The 13,876-nt window shown below is 30.5% G+C and overlaps 1 protein-coding gene across 2 annotated transcripts in view; it reads left to right on the top strand.

Annotated features, from left to right (window-relative positions):
• The first annotated feature begins 1,790 nt into the window (after positions 1 to 1,790).
• Positions 1,791 to 13,876, top strand: part of LOC105254928 — a 93,114-nt gene continuing 81,028 nt past the window's right edge. Inside the window, exons 1-2 of one of the 2 annotated variants that reach the window (XM_011263901.3) lie at positions 1,791 to 2,293; positions 10,199 to 10,299. In XM_011263901.3, coding sequence (XP_011262203.1) covers positions 10,254 to 10,299 — 46 coding nt within the window. In that variant the 5' untranslated portion in view covers positions 1,791 to 2,293; positions 10,199 to 10,253. Of the gene's footprint in view, positions 2,294 to 10,198; positions 10,300 to 13,876 lie in introns of those variants that run through there. The other variant, XM_020028651.2, reaches the window with a different exon arrangement.

The raw sequence follows: 13,876 nt of genomic DNA, 5'->3' as shown, positions 1-13,876 counted from the left end.
ATGAATATTTTTTTCAATCCTCCAGGTTTAAACACTTATTTAGACATCTGTGACGTTATAATGTGATGTTATATATATTCATGTACTGTAACGAAGTCATCATCAGATTTTAATATTTTAATTGTAAATTTTAGAGACGGATGCGATGTAACATTTTTATTGGATTTTTATTTATTTTTATTTGATTTTATTCGATCAGTATATAAATAATTCCCTCCCTTGAAAATTCCATTAACATATTTTCTCTTCTTAATAAATATTAAAATAAGAAATAAGAAAAATTAAAACTTGAAAATAAATATAACTGTTAAGTTAAATATGAATTAAAATTATTAAATTAAATTAATATAAAATAAGATTATTAAATTAAATATAGAGATTAAGAAATAATAATTATATTAAATTAGTTTTATATTATAATTATGTGTGTTACTCTTTGTAAAATTATAAAATGTTAACAATATTGTGATCATCTTTTCTCAAATTCTTTATAAATTATAATACTTTTTAAAATTATTTTTTAATAAACTGATATATATATATATATATATATATATATATATATATATATATTATAATAATATTACTAAATGTTACAAAATTATTATTTCTATTTATTATTAATAATTATTATTACTAAATTAATTATATTAATATTACTAAATGTGTTAAAATTATTTTTCGTATAAACTGCTATATATACATTATAATAATGTTACTAAATGCTACAATAATATCACAATAATCTAAATGTATTTTTAAAAGTTACGTTAATTTTATCGTTATTTGTTGTCGATAAATTAGTAATGTAACAAAATTTATTTCTGCAGCTATTTGCTACAGATATTTGCTGTTGATATATGATTTTTCTCAAACATTAACTCTTATCAATATTTTTCAATCTTTCTATCATTTAATCTAATTTAATTTATCCAATTTATCAACTGATGTCATTTATTAACTTGCGAGTGCACTCCTCTCTGTTTTAACATTTACTTTATCGATAAGCTTTGAAGATTGTATCAATAGCTAGTAAAATAGAAATTTATTGAGAAAACAATTTTAGTAAATATAAAATTCTGGAATTTCTGATAAATCCAATTTATATTATTGTGATATGTATATGCAATTTATTTATCTTTTAAATGATTTAATTTAAAAATGTAACAAAATTCTCAGTTTTATTTCAAAGGTAATAGATAATTCAATCAATTTTAATTAATTGCAATTAATTAAGAATTAATTAAATTAAGTTTATAATTATTAATGCTGCATTTATTAAATTTTTCATATATTATATGGTGTTATGAATGTTACCAATAATTTCATATGTTGTTTTTTGATCTATTCTAATACATATTATTTTTTTATTTATCAATAAATAAATAAATAAATAAATAAAAAAATTATATATATATATATATTTGTTTATTTATTTATTTATTGATAAATAGAAAGTAATATATATCGGAATAGATCAAAAAGCAACATATAAAATTATTGATAAAATTAAAAATAACACCATATAATATTTGGCAAAAATTTAGTAAATGCAGTATTAATAATTATAAACTTAATTTAATTAATTGTTGGTTAATTGCAATTAATTAAAATTGATTGAATTATCTATTAAAATTATACATCTCAAGCAAAATTACAATGTAAAATAAAAGGCAATTTTATTAAATATAAGAGTTATTTGACGTTGGTAGAATTATATCGACAGAATTCTATGTTATCTGTCGCTTCTGCGATCCATTTTAAAGTATCGATCGCGAGAGGGCACTCAATGTCGCGTCCCTCGTCCACGATAGCGGGCGCAGGAGCACGATGGTCGTCTTCCGGGTTGCCGTTTGGCAGGAGTTCAGTCGGTGCCGGTCGGTCCCGAGAACCGTTCACGTCTGGACATCCTGCGGGGCGCAAAATCTAAGATGGCAACAGATATGTACATTTGATAGGACGGTCCATTCGATCAGGAAGAAAGCCGATTCAGTCTTAACGTAACGCGCGATAATGAGCGAGTGAAAATAGAAAGAAAAAAAAGAGAGAAAGAAAGAAAGAGAAAGAGAGAGAGAGAGAGAGGATCGCGATGAACGAATAAGTACAGGTGCAACATCATCAATCGCGCATTATCCGAGTGGGAGGGAGGGGGGGAGGTGCGATATTACCCTCTTTTTGGCACGCATAATCGTCGAGAAGAGACCGGATCGAGAGTGGACTGCTAGTCGTGCTGCTACGGAAGTTAGGAGCTCTAGACGACATGCCCGTGACGAATCGCAACGGAAGATAAAAGGTGAGCGGTGTTAATTTCGGTTGCTGCTTATCAGAGGACAATTTTATTAAGAATTTTTGGAAAATCTTAATTAATTTCGTGAGAATTATTTTAGTTGCGAGCGTTGCCAAAGAAAATTTGTCGATTACGCTTGTGATGCTAATATAAGATTATTTAGGCTACAAAAAAAGGGATACGAGAATAAGAAAACGGAGAGATAAATTAAGAGATAAGAAGCTTATTGATATTAAATCTTAATGATATTATTCGCGGAATGATTATTTCTTGTTTGAGTGACAATATTAATTTTAAAGTGTTCGTTTTAATTGTCTTGAAATCAATGTAAAGCATTTCACATTGACGTTTGGAAATATTGAGACAAATGTGAAATCTGTAGAAACTTTTATAATTAACAGCTCGAATCTAGTAATCAATCGGTAATGGGAAAAATTTGATTTAATAAAAAAATGTAATTATAATAATTATAATTAATAAAATAATTTGTAAACTGAAAATTAGATTAATCAAATAATAAAAATATAATAAGGAATGAAAGAAATCATAGAAATATTAAAGACAATTGCCAGGATAGAAAAAAAAGTTTGTATCGAATAAAGAAACAATGAAGGAGAGAAAAGGACAAAAGTTTCAAGAATTGCTTTTAGTTAATTTTAACTTTTGGTATGAATAGAGAAACGAAAGGAATATTTTCCTTGGTAAGCTTGAGGCAGAATAAGTTCTTGGAATTGAAAATAGTTGTTTCCCGCGATTCGCGTTAATAGAAGACAAGATTTTTATTCGGGTTGAAATTAATATTTCTTGGAAATATAATACATGTGCGAACAGTTACATATTCGCACAATTATATATTTTAGAATTTATTATATAATAATTTATATTATTATATAATGTATCCTAAATACAATACCATTTCACTTAAAAAAACTTATTATTTAATATTAATATTAATATAAAATTATATAATAATAGGCGAGAATGAAAATTATTATTACATATTAATGAAAAAAAGAGATTATAACGATAATTAATATATATCTTTGTTTCGTGCGATTTTAATCAATGCTTATTTATGAAAGTTGAAAATAGTCGAGAATTTATACATAGTGGTTTTAAAACTTTCGTGAAAAGAAAGTTACACGCACATATATGTTAGAAAAATAATTAAAATAATATAACATATGACATGTTTCATAATTATATTTGTATATATAATATATGCAAATATGTATTTATATATAATGCATACAATGTTTGCGAAATAATAAAAAAAAGTTTAGTTCAGTTTAATTACAATTTTTTTACGACGCGTTTTTTTTCGTCATAAATACGTGACGACGCATCGCAAAAATGCATGGAATTTATAGTGAAAGATATAGAAATTGCATAGTTGTATACATATATATCTCATATATATATATTTATAACATCATATTTGACAATAAGCAATTTGCTTTGAGATGGAATGATTCTGCTACATTTTGTAATTTATGTGAAGGAGCATAACGCGATGCTGTAGCAGGACAATGGTAGGTATTTTGCATAAGAATAGCCCATATCGCGAAAGATCGTTTATTACGAGCTTGCCGAAATGGCGGCACGGAATTCTGGCGAGTTCTGTTTACAACCCCTAACGTTTAAGTCGAGCCTTCCATAGTTCTACATATCAGGCCGAGAGTTTCCGCGCTGAAGAGGAAAGGGTTGAAGGGGATCAGCATAAATTTCACGATTTATTGATCCTCGCAAGGTGCCTAGTATTATCAAGTTTGGCTCAGCGACGCGCTCGGGGCTCAGTCTTGCCTGATTTATCAGCATGGTCGTTAAGTAAAATCGAATCCGCGTTATCCCACGAATGTGCAAGATTCTCAATAATGCCGCAAAAATTATTTTAAAAAATCCAATTAATTTTCCAATGATAAAATATCGGCATTCGTCCTCCGCTCGGACAATATTAATCTCTCCTTTCCACGATAACTATCTCGCTCGTAGCAATTACGCATAAATGAATTTAACTCGCGGAGCAAATATTAATAAGAAGGCAAAAAAATATCTCGTTCTTATGAAATTCGAGTTTGGTCTATGTAGAGATTTAATTAATAATTATTTTATCTATTGTGTATTGCACAATTCGTTCGTCGAACAATATTAATCCCTCACTTCCACGATAACTATCTCGCTCGTAGCATTTACGTATAAATAAATTTAATTCGTGATGCAAATATTAATAATAAGAAAACAAAAACTTCTCGTTTTTATAAAAATTAAATTTGATCGAGTAGAGATTTAATTAATAATTATTCTTTTTTTGCGGAGACTTAATAATTGTTTTGCCTATGTATTGTAATTAATAATTATTTTATTTCTTACAATATATTTTAAAATATTATTATATATACATATCGGATGTTTCACACTGATTACTATACGTATTAATTAATTCATATATTTTTCCTATAGAAATTTAGAAAAAAAAACGATTAAGACAAAAAATAAATCGAGAAAAGTGCGATGATTATCGACAAATCGGTAATCTTACAATCAATAACTCCAAAGTATGAATATTATACTTCATCGATCCTTGGGTGCTTCTCCTTAGTTCGTTTCGTCTTCGGGATTTGGCTGTTCAATTCTAGTTCGCGATCGTAACATAAATTAGACTGTTCGATCGATCGTGCGAAAACTTTCACGCTGCGTGCGACGAGAGGAAATTGTCGGATTCAGCCGGAAATTGCGAAATTCCCGATAGCAACGATCTCCATCTTCTCGATCGCGGTTCTCGTGCGCTGTTCCTAGCCCTACCTTTTCTAGGATGTACGCATCGTAGGATCTCTGTAGCGAGGATTTCATCTCGCGATTACGTCGTCTCGTTTCTCGATCGGTCGACCAGTTTAATGAAGGCCCCCGTTGATACCTTTCACCGAGGTATCGAACCTTCACAGAGCAGTCTCCGTCTCCGATTCCTTATCGGTGCGCCACGAACACGGCAGTAAGATCGTGGCAAGTAGGATTGGAAAATCCTCTTCGCGAAGATAAGTCGAGAAGGAAGAAGAACTTGGGTCGCGTTATAGCCATATAGCCATATAGCTGCTTTTTGATAAGCTTGCTGAGGTCGGGATATTTTTACGACACATTCGAGTGCGAAGGATTCAGTTTCTTTCACGCTTTTCTCACTCTTTGTTAATATATTAAAGATTTACAGCAGCCGTAAGTGAATTAATAAATGAAATATTTCTTTTCACCTCATTTTCTTGTCAATAAAATGAATGATTTTTTACGAACATTCAGAAAATTGCAAATAGACAATTAATTAAATACATTTTTCTACGTTTGCAACATGTATCTACAATCGATTTGTACTATTGTACTCGATGCAAATATATTGGTTTTAATTTCGGTTTAGTGTTTACTGATCTCATCGTGATAGCTAGTATAGCGATCGATCTCTTCACATAAAAAAGTTTTTAAAAAAAATAGTTACTGCAGCAAACAGAAAAAATATGCGCTTCTATACATCACTGAAACCACTGATCATAAAAATAAGTTGTTTGCATGCCTTCTTTTTATTATACCTATGTTCAGCGATCGTTAAATCCCTCTCATATATGACATCAGACTGAGTGTGCTTACTCGTGACTGTTGAAAAGGTCAATATTTCGAATAAGAGCTCCCAGATACCCATATTCCTTTTTTTCTGCGAATAATACAGGCGTACGTAAAAAGAAATATATCTTACTCTTTGAAAGATATATAAGAAAATTAAAATTTAATAAGAAATATATTCTTCAGCTTCTTATAGAAATTGAATTTGATAAAAAATTAATAGCATTATATGTGTGTGAGCACAAATATAACTTAAAGATAAATGGATTTTTTCTTTATTTTCGTAAAATATGAAGAAAAACTGCCTTTTAGCTTTATGGAGGACATCGAAATATAAAAACGTACCATAATTTTCTTTCATATTTAAATTAGTCAAGGGCTTTCAAGCAGAAAAGATGATCAAGATATAAAATACAAATTTAAAAAATTTGTAGAGTCTTTCAGAGTGCATTATAAAGGCATTTTGAATTTAATTATATTGATAAGTAAGTGAAGTGTGCTTCTGCTTTTTCTTTAATAATAAAAAAAAAATAATAAAAATATATAAAAAAATTTTTTAGAAAATAATTTATTAGAAAAAGTTTTTCCTTTTCGCGCGCTCTCTTTTTCCTTTCAAATATTATTTCATGCATTCTGTTATCATGATTATTCATCGCATGTAATACGCAGTCAACTTTTGGTTCAATGCAGTTCGTTACGAGCGAGGGCGGAGATGGTATACCAATAAGTTTTCGACACGAAATTGAAATCCCGCGACCTGCGAGCGTAAACTCGTTACTTATTCGTTCCGAAGCCGTAATAGCGTTGCGAAACTTTCAATCCGAATGGCATGCTATATCCTCGATCGTTTAGCGTGCAAGCGCGCTGGGCCCTATCAGTGTTCGTTTCCCCAGTGGCCTGAAACTTAGGATCGTCGCATCGCTATATCGCAATAGAATTTCTATCCTTTAATTTGCATTCTAATTATATTATTATGGAAATCACATAAAGAAAAATAAACAAGCCTGCACAATTAACTGTAATTTTACGCATATTTTTCTTTAATCTCTAAAATTTCCTATCTCTTTCTCTTTCTTGTATCTTTTACAATATTTTTATATTATGAAATATATATATTTCTGGACAAAATTAACGCATAATTTTTTTCACTTTTTCTTTAAAAACTGATATTTAAATTTTAACGAAAAATTTTAAAGAAAAAGTGAAAAAAATTATACTTATTTATAAATAAGTTATTTATAAATAAGATAATAATTATAGTTATTTTTGTGTATATAGATATATTAAATATTTTATTAGAATGAAAATTTAACACTAAATTATAATATATATTCACGCACAAAAGAATATATAACTATGTTTATATAAATATGTTTATATAAATATAATAATTATATTTATATAAATATAATTTTTACAATTAAGAGATTAATAAGACTTTATGAAAACAAAAATTTGAATTTCGCAGCTGTTAAAAGCCAAATGCAAGATATGTGTCAGTTTCATAAAAAATTAATTTTTCCCTGAAACTAATTAATGTGCGTAGAGCAGAAATTTTTCTCGGTCCACATATTAGATATAAATAAGAAATTTTTAATAAACCCCTTTTTTCTATTTTTCTCGCTTACGCTTCAGGGGAGTTTATTAAAGAGGAATTTAATAAAAATTTCGAATTTTTTTTTTGAGAGAGATTTATTTATAATTAAATTAAATTTTCTGGGATTCTATTAAATTCTATAAATTGTTGTTTTCATTTGTAGATAAAGAATTATATTCTGTCTATATATATATACGTAACATATGAATATAATCAATGATAAAGGAAGCACAATCACGGAATGTTTAACCATCATTTAATGATTTATGATATATTATTATTTAGACATGATTTATCGTCTTTACAAAACGGGAAAAATGTAGAGACCAAGTAGAATTCGCGGTTCATCGCTAATCTTTTCCATCTTGCTTTCTTTTACATTCGCGAAATTATGGATCGCGCTACAAGAAAAATGGAATCACGCGTCTCCGTTTTGTTAACAGAGTCGTTCTCTTCGTCGATAGCACGTGACCGGCATAATACATAGATGTTGCATGTGTTAGCTAGCAATAATGCGAGCATTTCCTTCCAGATGCTCCCGAGATATCCCTTGTACCTCTGTACGTCAATATTTTTAATTATTAAAAAATATCATTATAATTGTATTAATTATATCAGATTGATACACGACTCCGTACTTTGGATGATTGAAAATTACAGTATCCCTTAATTTATCGTGTAATAATTATTATACGCGATATATTCAATAGAATTGTTACAACACAGTATCGCTTCGGCGGCTTGATTCCGTCGCCGGTGCATGTCGATGCATCACTGATGCATCGCCTCACAGTGATACGTGCGTAAATTCGATCCGGCCTGGAAGAGGAGACGACGACACAAAGGCTCGCGAAATTTAAAAATGCGAACGGCGTTCTCTCTGTTCCTATCCTCTTATTCCTTTCCTCACCGACGTGTAATATCTCGCTCGCGAGTGGATATCACGTTTGCTTTAAACGTCGGCTTTACCGTAGTTAGAGGCGGTCGGAGGAGAGTTGCTCGTATCATATTTTTACGAGAGCCTGAACCTTCAAAGGCTCCCGAGCTTTCTTCTTTCGCGGAGATGATGACTGTTGTGTTCGTGCGTGAGGGATAAATCGTGGGGGGCCAACAGTGGCGGTGAAGGATAACAATAACCGTATCTCGTATCCAGACTTTTGAGCCGTGTTCGCGGCATAAAATCCTTCCCGGGAGAAATTTGTAAGGAAATTGGACGCATTTAATGACGCGCGATAAATTCTCATTCCGTGAAATGCGACATTATTGGCTTTTCCCTATGGCAGACAGCAAAATGGCTCCCTTCGGGCCTTCGGCGTATCACTACATGTTGCGAGATTATATCAAGTGATAAATAAACACGTAAATTTGGAATCGAAAATGAGAATAATTTGGAGAAATACATTTATCCAGATGCAATTTGTGTTAATTACTTCTAATGTGACGAGAATAAGACAGCAAATGCTTCTTACACAGTGAAAAATGTATACTGTATTCAAGTAAATATTATTTATTTTAAGTATACCATAAGTTTATATATTCGCAAATATATTACAAGTTTACCACAAGCATTAAATTTAATGGAATATATTCTGAATTTTAGTAAGTGCAATATTTTAATCAAGAATATTAAATTAACAAAATTTGTTTACTAGAGTTGACGTAAAGTAAGTTTGATTTTTCTTTGACTACTTTACAATATTCTTGAAGAGAAAATAAATTCTTCTTTTGAATACATGATAATGAGATTTTCTAACACCTGTGATGAGTATATTTTAAGACTATTATCAAGAATATATTCTTTGTTGAAGAAGACTATTATTTAAAAAAAGAAAAATAAACTGAGTAATTGCTTTTCTTAGCAATAGAATGATATTTTTCTCTGTGTATAATTAATATATTTATTTATATATAGAATTGATTGAAACATCTTTCCTACAGAGGTCTTCTTTAGAAAATTGACCTTGATATAAAAATAATACAATATTAATGTTTGATACATTAAATATATATTAAAAATATTAATAATCTCTATACTTTTATTAAAACATTTTTGTATAATAATAGTTTGAATATTTAAATGTTATTTTGTTATATTATTTACAAATAATATTTCATACATATAAATTTATGATATATGATGATGGATTATTCGAATATTATTACGTTAATATAAATCAGTACTTATCAGAAAGTATCAATTTGGAAAATTATTAATCTAATAAATAAAGACCCGTAAAATCTCTCTGCCCTAATTGAATTGAATTATAATATTATATGATATTTCATTACAAGAGATGTATAGTGTTTAACAATTGTAACTATTAAATACAAGTATAAATTTATGAATATTGCTCTGCTCACGTTCTATAATATCAGATACATCGAATATGTTATTTTATCCGTCTACAAACTGTATTTGTAAACTCAATGCAACGTTCGATACATACATTGAACACGTGTACTCACAGTGTTTTTTTGCAATCGCAAAACGATCGCAATTTCATATCGCGCAGTCGGTATCTCATTTGCCTTTTGCGACAGGCTTTATATATGTATATCAGTGCGGAAAACAGGGACCGTATTTACAGGAGGGAATAAAAAGAACCGTCACTACCACAAGTAGCTAGATGCACTCGTACAGATATACTCATTTTACGTTCACAGAGAACGAATGTAGTCAAATAACGAAATATTTTGCAATTGAGTTTCAGGTGGGACCTAAGGAACGAGCATCTCATCCTAAAGGGAGCAGCGGGAGAAGAAAATATGGGAAAAGGGGACAAGAGAGGCATCGCGCAGCGCAGTGATGGTGGTGAGTCTGTTTTATTATTGAACAATCTTAAAACGCGTGAATGAATAATAAGAGAAGAAACAGGATGTATGATACATCTGTAAGAAATTACATATTTTTCGTGATATTCGTAATGTGTAAAATTATATTAAATTGTATTAAACTTATGAGAGAAATTCTATTAAAATTATAAAATTCTATTAAAATTATAAAATTATAAATATTAAAATTATAAAATTATATTATATAATAATAATTTTGAATAATTATTTATCGATTAAAAGATGATAAAGACTCAAAAGAAGTCTAGTGATTTAGAAATTAATTAAAAGATGAATGACTTTTTTAAATATTTTCTGAAATTTTTCATTTTTTAAGAGAAATGAAAACAAAGATATTTAGAAAATGTTTACATTAGTAAGCTTTGATTAAAAAGATATAAGGATAAAATCTATGAATGTTAGAACGTTACTCATATTTGATTGTTAATTTCTACTTCCGAGCTTTACATATTTTACATTATTGCACGAATTTTGCAAAACTTACAACTTTTTTATAACCGAACGATTTTGAAATAGAATTTTAAAACAAGACGACATTATTTCGCGTACCTTTATAAATGTTATAATTGCTCATGTATTATACAGACGAGAATATTACTAGAATATATATTTGCCTTCTTTGCGGCTAAGGTATTCTTTCCGTGAATCAATATCTCTTTTTTCTTCTCTTTCTCGCTCTCGCAAGAACGAGATTTACGCGGTGCGCTTAAAACGACCATTTTCTCTGCCCTTTCGCCTGAAAATCGTTTGCTTCGCCCATTTCCGGCGGCGACTCGTGACGTACACGCTTTACGCTCAAGATTGCGATCAAAGGAGGGAACCGCGGACCGGAAACCCGCTGCCACGCACGCAAAACGACCGGGGAACGTTTGCCTGTCGATCGAGGTAGTTGGAAGGTGACGTTGAACGATCGGAATTTCGATACGCGAATATCTCGAGGCCCGCACGTTATCGACGTTATTTCTCGAGGGAAAGGAATAGCACATGTCTCTGTGCGTGTGTAAGAGAAATTGAATCGCAGGAGGAACAGGGCGAGGAGACCGCACACTGTGTATATTTGCGCTTCCACCCTTATTTTCCTCTTCCTTCTCGGTACGAAGACGACGAAGACGAAGACGACGACGACTGCCGTCTCTCCTTGCACTGTTTCCTATCGTTATTTGCTCGTTGCGTATTTGCGATTAGGGGATACCTCGATATCGCGTGAGAGTGCTTGCCCTCTCGATTGTGCACACACTCGCGACATTGATGCATCCCTCGGATTGCAGTTCAGTCGCGTTTTCACTTCAGCGCTCGATATTGCGGATAAGTTGTTTGCGTTGAAAAATGTTCGAAAAGTATAGTCAAAATAAATTATTAGATAATTTGAAGGATTAATAAAAAAGTAAGACTTATAAATATATACATATTTTGAAGTGAAAATTAATGTGTCTTGTTGTAGACAAGAATATAAACCAGAGAAACAATAAAATATATATCGAAATCCTCGATTCGAATCGAGGAAATCTGCTCGAATAGTCGCAGATGTGCGTTCGCGAACAATAATGTATGGTAGATTCCAGCGCAGTTTTACATACGAGAGAATCTCGAACGCTTTCTGGCGATATTCAATTTTGTTCATATTCTACGAATGAAAAGGTTGAGGATGACGTGCATCTCTCTCTCTCTTTCTCTGTCTGCATCTTATGAGTTCAATAATAGTGTCAAAGTAAACTGACATGTGATGTATTAATCGAAATCAGATTAATACCTTATTAACAAATATATACTGGGTAAATAAATTAATAAAATAAATTAACTAATAAATAATAATTAAAATATTTTGACTTTTGTATTTGATATAAAGAAGAATATATTTATAAACGATGATGTACTTGTTTCTTATCTTTTAAATTATTAATATATATTTATGCAGACATGGAAGAAAATTTAATATTTTTCGCGATACAGAAGAAACGACTTAATTCGAATTAATTTTGAAGACAGTGTGCATACAATTCTTGAAATTCCAATCGCGAATCAAGAAAACCGTTCACAAAACTCGACGCGTTAGATAGTTCTTTTAGGGGAACAATACGAGCGCGGTTTAACAAAAGCAACCTACCGACACAAAGCTGGCACGTGTTGGTGAACCGTTTGTCACTTCAGGTGCATACCTCCCTGTTGCAGGGCATCGCGCGAGTTATCTATTTGCTCGTGGATGCATCAGACCGACGACGAACGCGCTTGTGTTTGCAAAGTTGAAACAAGAAGATGAGAAATGTGATTACAGGAGAAAAGGAAATAGAGAGCTTTTTCACACCTTCAATGAAAAGATACTGTTGCGTTCGCTCGATTATTTCTTTTTACAAAATTAATAACCAGAATAACATCTCTTAATCATAGTAATTATTTTACGTAATATAATATTATGTCATATAATAAGTTTTTTCTATTAATTTAATCTAACAACTTAATATTTTAAATTTAATATTATTGCTCATGAAAAATCAGAGAAAGAAGAAAATTAATTTATTTAATAAAATGATTTTCTATTTTTCACTATTTTTTTTTAAATTGATTTTTCGTAGACTATCATATTAAATCTAAAATATTAAGCTGTTAGATTAAATTAATAGAAGAAGCTTACTTAATAAAATTGATGAAAATTTAGTACCGTCTGTCTCATAAAGAATTCCAACGAACCTTGAAAGATTAAACGAGAATTTCATTGCTCATCTGTTTTCCATAGTTTCCGAGAAGGCAGCTTGTAACTTTGGAAAAGTGTAATTATTCTATATAAATATCTAGGAAATTAAAATTTTTCCAGAAAATTGAAATATATATGACAATATTTTACAAAAATTTCTGCGATAAGATATCTCTATTAAACCGCGTAATTATATCTCTTACAGTAATGTAACATCAAAGGGGATTATATTAATATGAAAAGAGATCTTTTGTGAATTAAAGACATCGTAAATCCTTCTGACGAAAGCCCGGTGTGTCTTTAATGGAAACGTCGCGAATCGTATTATAGTCGAGTTTTATGAATTGTATTATCTTGCTGCGTTCTACAAAGCAGACTGAACAGGAAGAAGGCAGGCGAAAAAATATAAGAATAGGGCAGCTTGAGGAAAGCGCATCTTGAATACGTATCGAGATAGAGAGATGTCGCGAGGAGACAATAGCCTTGGGGATGATCTTTGAGGGTGCTGGATGTGCACCTGTCGTCGACACGCTGTCGACAGTCTGTTATTGGGGTTTATGTGTACGTGCAAGGAAACTTCAGACATAAGATATTCTCTCTCCCCCCCCCTCTCTCTCTCTCTCTGCTTCTCTCTCTCTCTCTCTCTCTCTCTCTCTCTGTTTCTATTTCACACAAGTGATCTGTGTTATATATCATGGAACAAGTTTGTATCATTATACGTCATGAAGAGAAATACTTTATTTTCAAATTGATGTCTGACGTATTTTTATTACATATTTATTTTATTACATAAATAATAAAATAAAATATGTATTTTATCATATTTATTTTATTGTATGAATATAAT

Source organism: Camponotus floridanus, unplaced genomic scaffold (genome assembly GCF_003227725.1).
Source record: "Camponotus floridanus strain SB8 unplaced genomic scaffold, Cflo_v7.5 scaffold8, whole genome shotgun sequence".
In the NCBI taxonomy this organism is placed as follows: Eukaryota; Metazoa; Arthropoda; class Insecta; order Hymenoptera; family Formicidae; genus Camponotus; species Camponotus floridanus.
The sequence above is the reverse complement of the archived record's forward strand: the minus strand, read 5'-3'. Positions and strand labels throughout refer to the sequence as shown.